This window comes from Myotis brandtii, unplaced genomic scaffold (assembly GCF_000412655.1).
Source record: "Myotis brandtii unplaced genomic scaffold, ASM41265v1 scaffold1087, whole genome shotgun sequence".
NCBI lineage: Eukaryota > Metazoa > Chordata > Mammalia > Chiroptera > Vespertilionidae > Myotis > Myotis brandtii.
This window is the reverse complement of record NW_005353698.1, coordinates 343,052-357,894: the sequence shown is the minus strand read 5'-3', so window position 1 is coordinate 357,894 and position 14,843 is coordinate 343,052. Positions and strand designations below refer to the sequence as shown.

The following is a 14,843-nucleotide window of genomic DNA, read 5'->3' as shown; positions in this document are numbered from 1 at the left end:
GTATTATACACAGAAATTTAGTATTGCATCACTTTTACATTGATGTGCATGCTATGTACACTGAACATTTCTTAAAATTAGATTGTGTTCTATCATGAATGTAAAAAGATGATACATAAAGAATGAGTCAGTATATCACCACTAGGCCTCCTAACTTAAAGCTCAAGTTCAAGGGCTGTAGCCTTGCCTCAAAATTTTTGCTTAGGTTTAGGTCAAAACATAAAAACAAAGGGGGAAGAAAGGAAAGAAGGAAGGAAGGAAGGAAGGCCAGCCAATTGTGGAAAACTGGGGCAGGTTAATAGACAACTTTTTAAATGTAAATTTGTCTCACCTTGTAACACACTAATAGCCACTGTATTTTAAATAAACTATTTTGTTGTTGTATATGTAGTCCTTCAAAATATTATAGTCATTAATCACTATTACACAATGATTCTCTTTTAAATATGTTTTTATTAATTTCAGAGAGAGGAAGAGAGAGGGAGAGAGTGATAGAAACATCAACGATGAGAGAGAATCATTGATCGGCTGCCTCCTACATGTCTCTATTAAGGATCAAGTCTGCAACCCATGTATGTACCCTGACCTGGAATCAAATCATGACCTACTGTGTTCATGGATCAACGCTCAACCATTGAGCCATACTGGCCAAGATACAATGATTCCTTTTTATATCAGAAATGTGAGGAAAGCATTGCTATGGTAACCTTTATATTTGATGACTAGTTTGTAAAATAAAATAGTACCTTTAAATTATAATATAACAAGATTTTAAAAAGGCAGTCATTATGACTTGAAGCCAGTTAAAACGGGATTTCTGTTATTTCTGAGTTCTGTTATTCTGAGATTATTAATTCTCCTACTATCCCTTATTTCTTTTGTTGCCCCTTCATTCATTGTATTTGTTTAATAGGATACTCACTGACACTTTCAAATCATATCTCTCGCGGTGCAATTTGTCACTTTTATTGGTTAGGTCAGTGATTTTCAACCTTTTACCATCTCATGGCACACATAAATTAATTGCTACAATTCTGCAGCTCACCAAAAAATATATTTTTTACCGATGTGACAAAAAAAAGGTATAATTTTGATTCATTCACATTGGGTGGTTATTGTTGTGTTGGCTGTTGTCATCTTTTTTATTTGACAATGTAAGGGAAAAGAGGTCAGTGACCCTGACTAAATAGTCCGGTGTTGAATTTTAAAAAAAATTCTTGCAGCAAACCAGTTGAAAATTGCTGGGTTAGACTAAAGTGTTTCATAGTAAAATAGCCCCATCTCCTCTCCTTCCTACACCATTCCATTAAGCATTTTAGGATCCACAACCCACCTTTTTCCCCAACAAATGGCAGAGACCAAGTGAAAACATCCATGAAATTTGGAAGCCAGTATGGATGAGGAGAACAGTTGAATTGCCTGATATTCATGACGTTGTTCTCATACTTCAATACTGCAGCTGAAAATGACAAAAAGAGTGATATTAGATTCACAAGCACATATTTCTGCTTCTCCACATGCTTGGGTTGATCAAGAAAATTCAACTATTTGACTTAAGTTCCAAAACACCAAGGCAATTAGTTTAATTAATCATGAATGTTTATGGTACTTTTGGATCTGAACTTCACTTGGTGCAATGGGTAACTGCATAATATATGAATATTAAATATGAAATGGCATTGTAATTTGGCAAATATTTATATAAAATAGTTAATCAAATATCTTTCAGGAATCGAATCCAAGAACATTCTGGTCCTACTTAATAACTGATGACACTAATAAAAGTGGCAAAGCTAAGCCAGTTTGACATCATTTAATAATATAATTTATTTCTATTTTTTACAAGGCACACTTTTTCCCAGTAGAACTCACAATACTTGGACAAAATAGTTTAAATTAGATTGCCTTCTTGAGTTAATAAAGTTTGGATTGAATTCTGCATAAAATAATATGCCTGTATGTGACTCCACCCTTGATTTCTGAAAAGGATGAACCACCCATAATTTAGAAAAATGAATCTGTCTTCTCACTCTGCTTTCTGGATATAGGTGGATATGCTCTTACATATAGATCTTCAGCCTCTCACTTGTAACCAGATTCAGAAATTCACTCTCTTTTTTTTAAAAACTGTTGTTTTTTTTGTTTGTTTGCTTGTTTGTTTGTTTTTGAGAGAGGAAGGGAGGAGAGAGAGAAACATAGATGACATCATCAGCTGCCTCCTGGACCACCTCCTACTGTGGATCAAGCTGGAAACCCGGGGCCATGTGCCCTAACTGGAAACCTAACTGGCAACCTTTTGGTGCATGGGACAATGTCCAACCAACTGAGCCACACTAGTCAGGGCCAGAAATTCATTCTCTAGCAATCCTGATACAGGATTAGCAGGTCTCTGTGAGTACTTTCAATGAAGGAAAAGCAACCCGTTTTAATGGTATCATCTCTTCTATGAATAGATAATTTTAGATTATGGGGAATTGTCAAGTTAAGTTTAATGTGTTTATACCACTCCCTGATCCTATTTCTGCCTTCAGGAAAAATACAGAATAAATATACCTCTGTTTCTGAATAATAGTTTTTAAAATATTAAGAACAATATTCTCATATACCATCCTGAACTTAGACAAAATTTCATTTTTATTATCCTATCATGGCATAAGCAACATTTTATTAGTGGAAATTATTGAACAAATCCTAGATAATGTCATATACGTTGTTGTTTCTGTTTTTCTGTTTTGGTTTAGGCGTCTGAAATATAGGAAAATTAATTATTTCATTACTTAAAAATTTTAGACTGACTTTTATATAAGGGTATGTTGTAGCATGTGATTATAGATATCAAAACAAAGGTAGCCCTTACAAGTCTGTTTTTGAAAAGCTACTTAAAGTTTACTGGGTTTGAACTTTTACATTAAGATCTGCACTAATATCACTTCTTATTTAATTACTAGAGGCCCAGTGCACAAAATTCATGAACTCCGGACTGCGCCCTCTCACAGTCTGGGAGCCCTTGGGGGATGTCCAACTGTTGGCTTAGGCTTGCTTCCCGCTATCCTTAGTGCTGCCATGGAGGCGGGAGAGGCTCCCGCCACCACCGCTGTGTTCGCCAGCCATGAGCCCAGCTTCTGGCTGAGTGGCACTCCCACTGTGGGAGCACACTGACCACCAGGGGGCAGCTCCTGCATTGAGCGTCTGCTCCCTGTGGTCAGTGCGCATCAGAGCAACCAGTCATTCTACTGTTCAGTTGATTTGCCTATTAGTCTTTTATTATATAGGATAGAGGCTCGTTGCACGAATTCGTGCACCAGTGGAGTCCCTCGGCCTGGCCTGCGGGATTGGGCCGAAACTGGCTCTCCAACATCCCCTAAGGGGTCCAGGATTGTGAGAGGGAGCAGGCCAGGCTGAGGGACCCCACTAGTGCATGATCAGGGCTGAGGAGGGATGCAGAGGGTTGGCCAGCCAAGGAGGGACCGTGGGAGGGCTCCTGGGCATGGCCGGCCCATTTTGCTCAGTCCTGATCAGCCGGACCCCAGCAGCAAGCTAATCTACTGGTCGGAGCGTCTGCCCTCTGGTGATCAGGCATGTCATAGTGAGCGGTTGAGCTGCCTTAGCATATCATTAGCATATTATGCTTTGATTGGTTGAGCGGACAACCGGACGACCAGACACTTAGCATATTAGGCTTTTATTATATATGATATATCTTTTTAAAAAACTGATTCTAGAGAGAGGATGGTTCATCCTTTTCAGAAGGATGAGAGAGAGAGAGAGAGAGAGATTGATTGGCCACCTCCCCTATGCTCCCTGACCGGGGATTGAATCTGCAACCTAGGTATATGCCCTGATGGGAATTGAACCCACCACCTTTTGATGAACAGGACTGTGCTCCAACTAAATGAGCTACACTGCTCAGGGCCCTTAATGATATCTTGAACATACACTGCTTTCATAACTCTACATTTGCTCTTCCAACTGGAATACTTTCTTAGAAACTGCTGAATATCCAAATTCTTCCCAACCTTTGGTGTTCAAACACTATCCCTTCAGTGAAATATTTTCTGATTTCTTCTGGTGATATATAATCTTTCTTTCCTCCGAATTCCAAAAGCCCTTGACTTACACTTTTATATTGCATTTATCATTCAATTTTGGTCATAGCTATCCTATGTATACATGTAGATACCTAACATTTCTCTATTTCTTTAGGGAGAAGGACCATACAACAGATTTTCTATTTCTCTGTGCTTCACATTCCTCCTTTTCAGCATAGATGACTGGAAGCACCTTGATATTTCCCCTACCATCTTTCTCAAGAAAATTCTTCCTAATCATTCTGACCCTGTCTCATATGAGATGGCTTCAAGAGCCTTTTGCCCACCTGCTCATCAATGGCAATGCTGCTGTTAAACTGTGGTTCAGAACTAATACAATCTCCTTGGTGGGTTTGCTCAGTGCAGAGAATAGGAGAATAGATAGTTTCCTGTGATTTGGATGCCACATATATTGTATGACAGCCTAATCATATGCCGAAGTTTTCAGCAGCTGTAGTTAACTAAAATCATACTTGAGAACAGTAAGGTCTTTGCTTTGCATCATGGTTCTGCCTGACCAGTGGAGAATTACAGGAAATAGAATTACAGACACTTTGGGGTAAGAACCTCAGATAGTGTAGTCAATATCGGTATGAAGGGAGTTCCTCTCCTCATTCCATGGAATTCTGAATTCTGTATATATTTTTGTAAAACCATTTTTTATTCACATTAATGCTTGCATTTATGCCATATGTCATTTGGCCAGGGGATATACTCATATAGTATCAAAACATGTAAAATGAAAAGCTCATGGCAAATTACCATACCAATGCTTCTGATCCACCAGATGGGAAAGATTTCCTATTTTGGCTAAGTGCTACCTGAACACTGGCTCCATGGTACAAGGTCTCTATTATTTCAGAATACTGCATATTCATAGCAGGAGAGTATCCTCATAGCTTCCAAAGAATGTTTTGAGGTTCTAAGTTGTCTTTTGACGAATAATTTGCCCTCTAAGTTTCTACCAGTTTTTTGTAAGCATTACAGCAGGAGGAAAGAAAATAAGGTTGTAACTAATAGTGCCCTGCAGGAATGGGAGAGGCTTTATGTATAATATGTAATTTAATCCTTACTACAAATCTGAGGAGCAGGCATGACTACCCTTATGTTACAGACTAAGGAATTGAGGCTGAGAAATGAAGTGACTTGCTCAAGGCCATGCAACCAGCAACTGGCAGATCTCACTCATATTTAAGCTCAGCTTTTACTGATACCAAATTCACTGCTTTCCCACCTCTGTCTCTCATACATTATAAATGCATGAATTCTAGTCCTAGTCATTGTACTAATTTAACTTTCAATATGGTTGTCACCATTAAAGATATTTTAGCTTTGGCCAAAATACATGCTTGAGAAAAATAAAATAGGATATAAATTTACAAGTGAGAGCAAGGCTTGTCCAAAAGCTAAAACAGTTTTTTGGTAGCTGGTGAGATAAAGCATTTATTCACTTGACATTGTTCAGCACAGTTTATCTGAGTGCCTACTAACAAAGCAGATACTGTTTTCAGATTCTGTTTTATTAATAGCAGAAATAATAAATTTTAACTGTAGCTACATTTACTAAGCATCTGCTATAGTATAAATCAGGCATTATATTTGGTTCTCTACAAACAATCACAAATCGTCACAATATCCCTCAAAAGGGTTCTTACCAATTGCATTTTGAAAATAAGTCAACAGAGACGTTGTTTGCCTGAGGCCACACTTGAGAAGCAGCAAACCTCAGTGTGGGCCTGAATCTAAAAGCCATGGTCTTCCCATCACACCATGGTACTCTGCCCCTAACTGCATAAATCATTCAATGTCTACCCAATTGTGGACACAGATTCTCCTTCCACATGTAATCTTTTTATAAAAGAGCACTGAACTGGAAGGCCAAGAGCCCAGACGGCTAGATGGATTCTGTCACTAATTACTCAGGAGACCCAGGTCACTAAATGTCTCTAGGCCTCAATGACCTCACCTAACTACATGGGTTTGTCTAGATAACTTATGACTTCTTCCAGGTCTGAGTGATGCTAATGAACTTCTGGAACACAGACCTTATCATTAGTGCAATGATGGATGCATATTCTCAGTAATTTTAGAAGCTATTAATGAAACTTTTTTCTTATTTTACTATCGTTTAAAAAAACAAACTTGAAAATGCAAGTATACCAATATGCCTTTTTTCTTTAGCAACATAAAATATCCATGCAAAAGTACTTCTCAAATAACCTAACATTACTGTTACTCATGAATTCTGATGTTTTGTATAATAATATTACAAAAATATATGAAAAAAATGAAACCAAACAATCCCAAATATCTACAGTCACGAAATTCACAGCTAACAGTTCCTCTTCCACCTCCCACATATTCCGCTCCTGCCCCCTGCCTCTGACTGTCACTGGGATTACAAAACTTAACGGAAGCCCTAACAATGCACTCTTTCCTGAGTTGCTTGAAAGATATTTATCTCAAGTGCATTATAAATAAGACAAATGGCTGTACTTCAAGAATCACTAGAGACCACCTCCTGAGACTTCTCTGAGAAATAGAGAAAATAGAACAAAGTCTCCCAGCAAGGAACTCCTCTATTCCACACGACGACTTAGTGTCATCTAATGATTGTATCAGAGGCCTGGAGAGGAACTGTGACATGCATACTGGCCTCACACTAACCATAATGTAGAGCAGACCAGACAGCACTGAAACACAGGCTCTCCTGTGGTACCCGCAGGTATGAGGAACAGTCAGAAGAAAAGTTGGTATAATGGAAAGAATACTAATCCCCATGAATCTTGAGGCCTGAGTGCCAGTTCTCTGATGCCAAAATTACAGTCTTAAAGTTACGCCATTACTTGGTCCAATCATTTCATTGTCCCTGTAGAGCCCTAGGCAGGCACTGCAGAGATGCTTACGTAGAAGATATGCGGTCGGTGATCAAAGGTCTGCTCCTACTTGGGAGGGGCCACTGGACCTCCACTGTTTCGAACGACACAACCAGGCCCCCTGAATACAGTGAAACCCAAGGAATAGAATCTAGATCTTATTCCATTCCTTTGTCTACCAAGCTGTGCACTAATTGCTGCACCATATCTAAGTCTATAAATTAAAGGGGTTTCACTTACTGTAAAATTTGAAATTATTTTTATTGATTTTTTTTTGAGAGAGAGAGACAAACATCGATTTGTTGTCCTACTTATTTATGCATTCACTGGTTGATTCTTGTATGTGCCCTGACCAGGGATTGAACCTGCAACCTTGGTGTATTTATACAATGCTCCAACCAACCTAGCTACCCAGTCAGGGCCCCACATTTGAAATTTGCATGAGGCACAAAACACATTTCATAAGAACTTGACATTTATCAACATCTTGTTTACAATTGCCATCACCAGGGAAGCCCATGACGGGGCAATAGGTGACAAAAATAGAAAGATCAAAAGAGAGCTTCTAATTTAAGGGAAGTTGTGAAAATACCGATAGCAAGATGCACTGACTAGCTCACCAAACCATGAGCTCAACACATTCCAAGTGGGTCGAGTGAGTATCAAGGGGAATATAAAGCTCCTTTTCTGAAGGACTTTAGTAACCATAATGCACCCAACACACTTTGGGCATTCTCAGCTCTTCTAGGGCTGCTTTAAAATAGGGGAGAGGAGAAGTCAAAAGAATGGAAATGACACATTTTATTCCCTTTCTCATCCTTCCACTAACATTTTTTATCTCCTATCTCCAACTGACTATCCATTCCCATCTTCAAAAGATGGGACACAGGGACAGAAGAGAATCAAAGATGAGAGATAGGCAAATGGGGGCACTCCAAAATCATTACAATCAATGCAAAAATAGAAAATAAAATGCACAATAAACCTGGGATATTTTTTTATTTTCAATTCTTTGACCCACAGATACCCTAGCAGAAAAACTAGCCTCATTGTGTTCTTTTGGCAAAGTCCTACAGAAGGAGGCAGACGGCTCGATAGGTAAAATTTTTCAGGTGGGATCTATGTATTCATATGTCCTTTGGCAGTGGTTTAGGATTATGCTGATATGTTGCATGAAAAGGTTTTTGATTCTGGGAGAGAAGCTATAGTGGGTTTTTTTTTTTAAATCTGTATTTTCCCATAAAAATTTTAGGGTACAATTTTCATTTAAGATTTTGTAAAGATATATATGTATATTCACATATATGCATAGTGTTCATAGTACACATTCTTAGTTAGCATTTATGAACAAAATCTTTAGAATTCTTCCAATTCAAAATCTGACTACTAACTCCTTTCTTTTTTCTATTCCCGCCATAAATGTCCTCTACTTGCCTGATGAATTCTGTTTTCAAAAGATCCGTAGACATGCCTAGGTTTAATAATCATTATGTGTTTAATTCTACCAATATTCGTTATGTTAAATAATAAACATATTTGCTAAGTAAATGAAGGAATTAATTATTTTGGTGGGGTGTTATTGTTTTGTATTAGTAACAAAAGAACTATTTGGCCTATAATTTCTTAGCAAATATCAAATAAAAAATGCTACTGTAATATATATTTACATTTTTTATATTGAAATAAATGATCTGGGCAAACAGTTGCTCAAGACCAACTAGGAAGATCTTTAGATTTGAGATAATGGCAGGAAAAAGTAAGAGTTGAGAAAATCATTGCCATTAGACAAAGTATCTGGGTTAATTTTATTCAGTTTCTAAAGCAACTAATATTACATTTATGTCTCTGGCTGTAAAGACTCCAAAAATGCTTTAAAAATGTTTATGTCAATGCCCAAGGTTCTGTCCATGCTTAAGACAGGCCTAAGATTCTAGAGCAGTGATGGCGAACCTATGACACGCATGTCAGAGGTGACACGCGGACTCATTTTTTTGGTTGATTTTTCTTTGTTAAATGGCATTTAAATATATAAAATAAATATCAGAAATATAAATCTTTGTTTTACTATGGTTGCTAATATCAAAAAATTTCTATATGTGACACGGCACCAGAGTTAAGTTAGGGTTTTTCAAAATGCTGACATGCCAAGCTCAAAAGGTTCGCCATCACTGATCTAGAGCAATGGTCCCTGCTGTCAAGCCTACACACCTGAAGGGAAGTCAGTTTCTTCACTTGCTGAGAGAGGCAGAGAACTCCAACCCCAGCGCCCCCGCCTGGACCCCATTTCCCTCTCCCACCCAGGCCTGATCTGATCTAGTTGGTTCTGCATTTGGCTCTGGAACCAGAAGGGTACCAGATATCTCTATGAAGATTACTCCTGAGGTGTGAAATGAGTTCCTAGTATGAAAGAACTGTGGTGCAGTTTGGAATGAGATTCTCAGGCCTGGTGCCTGGTGACACCATGCTGTGTGGATGGTGCCACCCAGTGCCGAGCGCTCCTGTTGGAAGTCAGGGGTCTAAGGCAAGCTGGCTTCGGATATGCTGCATTTGCTCCTACATGTTCACATCATGACTGCCAATACATTTTTTACCTTAGTTCACCAAGACATAAATAATCATCTTTCTGTTTTTAAATGGTATCTTCCCAAAGCTTCTGACTACTTTTTGATTGGAAAATATTTGAGGATGCTGAAAATGTCAAGTTTTGGTAAGACTAAAATGCTTTTAATAAGTACTTCTATCATGTTGCCTAGTTTAAAAGTCTAAACCGTCAAAATACAATTTTTCCCTATTAAAAAGGGGGACGTTTGCATCTGAGAATTGCTTATATACTGCCTCTCTTTTTCTTAACCTACCTTAATATTGATTTTTTTCTTGGTTGTCATTTTAATCTTTGGTCTTGATTGCTAAATTATTTTGTTTGCCATTCTGATTTTCCTCTCAAATCCAAAATACATTTATTTAATAACTTTACTTAATTACTTAATTTTACTATCAGTAGCTTTTCCTGGAACTGAATTATATACCACTGGATGTATATTTCTCTACATCTATCTCAAATATCCATTCACCCATCCACTCACCTACCCCTATGACAACTCCTCTAAACTACTGGAACCACATAGAACCTACTGTAATTTACCTTATATTTTCTTGAAATACAGGTAAATCATAGAGAAAAAAAATGATTTAACTGTTTACATCAAGGTTTAAAACAAATTTTCCCAGAGGTTCATTATAGTTTTCAGCTAAACTAAAACTAAAAAATGTAAAGCAGAATGCACATTTGCCAGTATATTTCTGAAAGATTTTACTCTACCATTGCTTAAATATCGCTTCCTCAGATAAGCTTTTTTTTTTTTTGTCTAAGACTAATTTCTACCCTCATGTCATACCACTCCTTTCTTTGTAAGTATTCTCTAAATATATTTAGTAATTCTTGGTGGAATTCTTTACTTAATGTCTAGCACACTACCAGATTATAAACCTCACTAGGACAAAGACCCTGTCTGTCTCTCATATCCCCAGCACCTATATAGTGCTTGGTATATAGTAAGTTCTCAATAAAGGTGTGCTGCACCGGTGAATGGATGAGGTTAAAAGTCACTTTTACAGGTGCTAAATTATCTAGACAGAGGAGGTTGGAAAGGAGGAAGAGGGGGAACAGAAATGTTTCATTACTCTATTTTCTTTCTGTTTGGCATATTTGGGTAATTATGAAGTAGCTTTTTCCTCAGGGTTACAGATTGACAGGAAATAAAATAATTCAAATGTGAAAATTGCTCTGCAAATGTTTAACTGCAATTTGGAAAGGATAGAGGGTAGTAATTTAAAGTGAGATAAAGCTCTGTGAGTCAATACTGATAGGGTACTTTTGGGCACTGCCTTGCTATCAATTCCCAGAAAGAAAATGCTTTAATCAATGCCTGCATTGACTGCCTGCTATGTAAAAGCCGTGCTACTTGGCTGTACTGTGTGTATCAAAAAGCCCTGCTTCAAATGAATTCTAATCTTATCAGGGAGACATAGGAATGCTAACTCTAGGAAAAGCTAACTAGAAAAGAAATGAAATGATAAGTACAAGGGTAAATGATTGGTTCTGCAGGCATTCAGGGGAGGACTGTCTACAGTCTCTAGGGCAATACAGGCTGAAATGGGACTAGTCCATTTCCATGGGAGGAGACCAGTGAGGCAAGTGTTTTAGATGGAAAAAAGGGTGTGGCAAAGGTGTGGAAAGGAAAAGCCTCAAGTTGTTCAGGGCAGTGAGCAGAAGAATTTGGCTAAAGTAAACGGTTCATCCAGAGAGCAGCAGAAAGGTAGCTCAACCAGGAAAGTGAAATGGTAACTAAAGCTGAGGAGGAGGGATATTCTGCTAGGAGCTCCTGTGAAGCCCTGCACTGACATGGGGCCTCGTAACAGTGTCCCCATGGCTGTGCGCCCCAGGCTGTTGAAACCTGATGTACTTATCTTTCCATCTCAGTTACAGGAAAAACACAGGAGAGGGGCAGAATTACAAAACCAACCAGAGCTGGCCTGAACCAAGATGGTGCTGAATCTGACCTCCAGGAGACCCTGAACCTCATTATACCCTGAACCTCATTATACCCGGAACTTCATTATACCCTGATTATAACACACTAGAGGACTGGTGCAGAGGATTTGTGTACCGGTGGGGTCCCTCGGCCTGGCCTGCGGGGATTGGGCCGAAATCGGTTCTCGGGTGACACACCCTGGAATCAGGCTCCCTCCTCTCTGGTTCTGGGTGTGTCACCTAAGAACCGCAGCTGCCAAGACACCGCAGCTCGGCAGCTCGTGTTGAGCGCCTGCCCCCTGGTGGTCATTGCACGTCATAACCACCGGTCGGAAGGTCAAACACACACACACACACACACACACACACACACACACACATATATACACACACACATACATACATACACACATACATACAGATTAGCATGCTGACACATCCTTGGGTGCTTTAACAGACCTGATGCAGACTATATAAAGAAAAAGAAAGGATGGGATCCTAATTCTGGGAAGAAACAAGCCCTCTCCCCCCAAAAAAACTAATATATAGGGCTACCCCTCATTATACTGTCCAGATAATAATCCCCTCCAGACTTCTCTAAAAGAAGTTAATCTCTGAGTTTGACCCCTGCTTCTCCATCCTCTGGCCACTGAACACAGCCTGTGCTGCTCAACGCTTAGCTTCAGTCCCATGTTTGGCTCCAGGACACCAAACAGAGGAAGAACCCTTGAAAAGACAGCGGGTCCCCAGAAAGGGGTCCTGGACCATCTAAATTGGTAACAATAGCAATATAAAATATCCAGTGATGGCATCTTCATACTGCACAGCATTTTTTTCTCATTTTACAGAGATGTCACTGCATGCCAATACAATCAGAAGAGTTAGTTGTTTCATGGCAGAGCCGTGATTCACACCTACATCCTCTGTCCGGCGGGCCTCCTGCAGGAGCGAGCAGGAGTGTCAGAGCGAGGAATCAGGGGCAGGGAGGGGTGAGAACAGCTGCCTCCATGCAGACCAGGAAGGACAAGAACCCAGTGAACGGATGTAGGCCACACTAAGGGAAGGGGCACTTACAGTCACAACTCTCTGAGAGCTGACTTTAATGAACAAGAATGAACAACGAATCAGAACTATTGGGCATTTATACATAAAGCTGATCACACAACTATTATCGGTTTTAAAATGGCAGAATACACCCATTATTCTCATTCTTTCATTTTGCCAGAAAGCTATTACTTAATTTACAGAAGCTTTAAAAATCAAATCATACCATAACTAGTAAGTTACAATTCCAGAGACCTGTATGGTCATCTGTTTCTAAGACTCCAGTAATTAATCCAGAAACTGCTGATCTTTCCATTGACTGTGTGTTGAAGGTGCTTGCAACCCAGTTTTGTTGCAGTGTATTTTAAAACTCTTGTGAACATTTGTTTGATTCAAATACAGTAAGCCTCACTTCCACAGGGAATAACTGCCTCCCACTCCCATATTCTGTACACAGTGTTAGCATGACAACTTTAAAGTGCTTCAGAAACTTTACACTAAAGCCTTTTGAAATTAGCCTCAAACCGAAGAATATATCTTTCTTCTTCCTATTAGTTTTTTTTCCCCTCAGAAGAATTTTTTCTTTTATGAAAAAGTTCCCAAAATGAAATGTTTTGTCCACTTTCTCAGATATCATGATCTACCCCAAAGGCAAGAGAACACAGTGAAAAAACTACGGAACCTCAAAGCTAGCGATGCACTGATGGCTACTGTCTTCTCAGTTCTCACCTGTTGAATCAGAACCATAGAAGCAATGCATACACACTGCATGTGGGAAATAGCTATGGGCTCCAGCAAAACTGCGTTACCCAGCATGATGATGAAAGGAAAAGCTCCAAGTCTGTTCTTACAGAGTAAAATCCCCACTTTCTTCTTCTTCTTCTTTTTTTTAACTGATTGACTCTTTAGTTGTTAAAAACTTGTAAGGCCCTGGCTGGTGGGGCTTAGTTGGTTGGAACATCACCAAAGGTCGAGGGTTCAATTCCCAGTCAAGGCACATGCCCGGGTTGCGGGTTTGATGCCTGGCAGGGGCATGTATGGGAGACAACTGATCCATGTTTCTCTCTCTAAATTCAATAAAAACATATCCTCAGGTGAGGATTAAAAGGAAAAAAACAACAACTTGTAAGTATAGTACATGCTACGTAGTAATCAGTCTCTGTCCAGAAAATTACTTGCTTGGGCACTCGCTTCACTAGACTTAATAGAAAAATAATGTTTTAATAACATAAAACAATATAAACCTGAGTGTTCATATTTTACATACTTTGGTTAAATGACAGGATCATGGTGGGACATGCAAGGTGACCTCCTGAGTTCTGCGCTCACTAGCAATACCCCAGGTGCCTCTCTGGTACAGGACGAGGACCCCTCATCCCGTCAAAGGGAATGAGCTACTCCTGGTTTCAGATAAAAGGCTGCAAGGTTGAGATTTTGTCTGAGAAAAAAGGCGGTTGCTGCTTGAAAGTAAAAAAGTTTCAAAAACTTTATATTTTTCCTCTTTCTAAACAAATGTTAACCATTTTTTTTTAATGTCTTGAGAGAGAAGAGGAGGAATTCAACCTGATAGTCATTATGACTTTGATTAAATTTAGTTTCAAATCACATCTCTCATTCTTTCTCTTTATATGCCCCTCAGAGACCTAGCCTTTCCCCAGGATAATCAGCAGCCCCCGAGGCAGCAGAAGCCAGCAGCCAGGACCTGACCCATGGTCACAAGGTCTGGACCGCTGGCAGGCTAAAGATAACATTTTGGCCTAAGTTATGTTTCAGTTCCTGAGCCCTAAGGTGGAACCACCTCCTGGCTACGTTCCCATGAGTCTGGACGGACGGAACCAGGAAAAGACCTGAGAACTATTCTCAAAACCTGAAGAAATAATTTATGACCCTTTCCTCACCTCTGACCAATTACCTCCCAGCATGACCTCAAACTTCCAACCCATGGAGTGCTGTGATTCTGTCCTCTGTGATCTGTAACCTACACACCACTGGGAGTCAGGTCTCCAGAGCATTCGCTTCCTGTTCCCCTGGATGGCGCCATTCATCAATAAAGTAGCCAATCCTTCTCCACTGCAACTCTCAGTGGCTGGTGCTTGGCTCTGCCAGCCTGAGGTGGACAAACACTTCCTGTTTTTTAACACAGATCATATTTTACCTTAAAAAAAGTCTTTTCTGAGCATGCTAGAAAATTACCCCTTGTCAAATGTACTTAGCATCAGACTCTCTTACTTTATATGTAATCTAATTGTGTCATATATATATACATATATATATATATATATATATATACACACACATATATAT

General features: G+C 39.3%; 1 protein-coding gene across 2 annotated transcripts in view; it reads right to left on the bottom strand.

Annotated features, from left to right (window-relative positions):
• Positions 1-14,843, bottom strand: part of PPP3CA (protein phosphatase 3, catalytic subunit, alpha isozyme) — a 326,408-nt gene that overhangs the window by 37,989 nt on the left and 273,576 nt on the right. For both annotated transcript variants that reach the window (XM_014542987.1, XM_014542990.1), the window contains exon 9: positions 1,334-1,459. In XM_014542987.1, the coding sequence (XP_014398473.1) occupies positions 1,334-1,459 (126 nt within the window). The remainder of the gene's footprint in view (positions 1-1,333; positions 1,460-14,843) is intronic.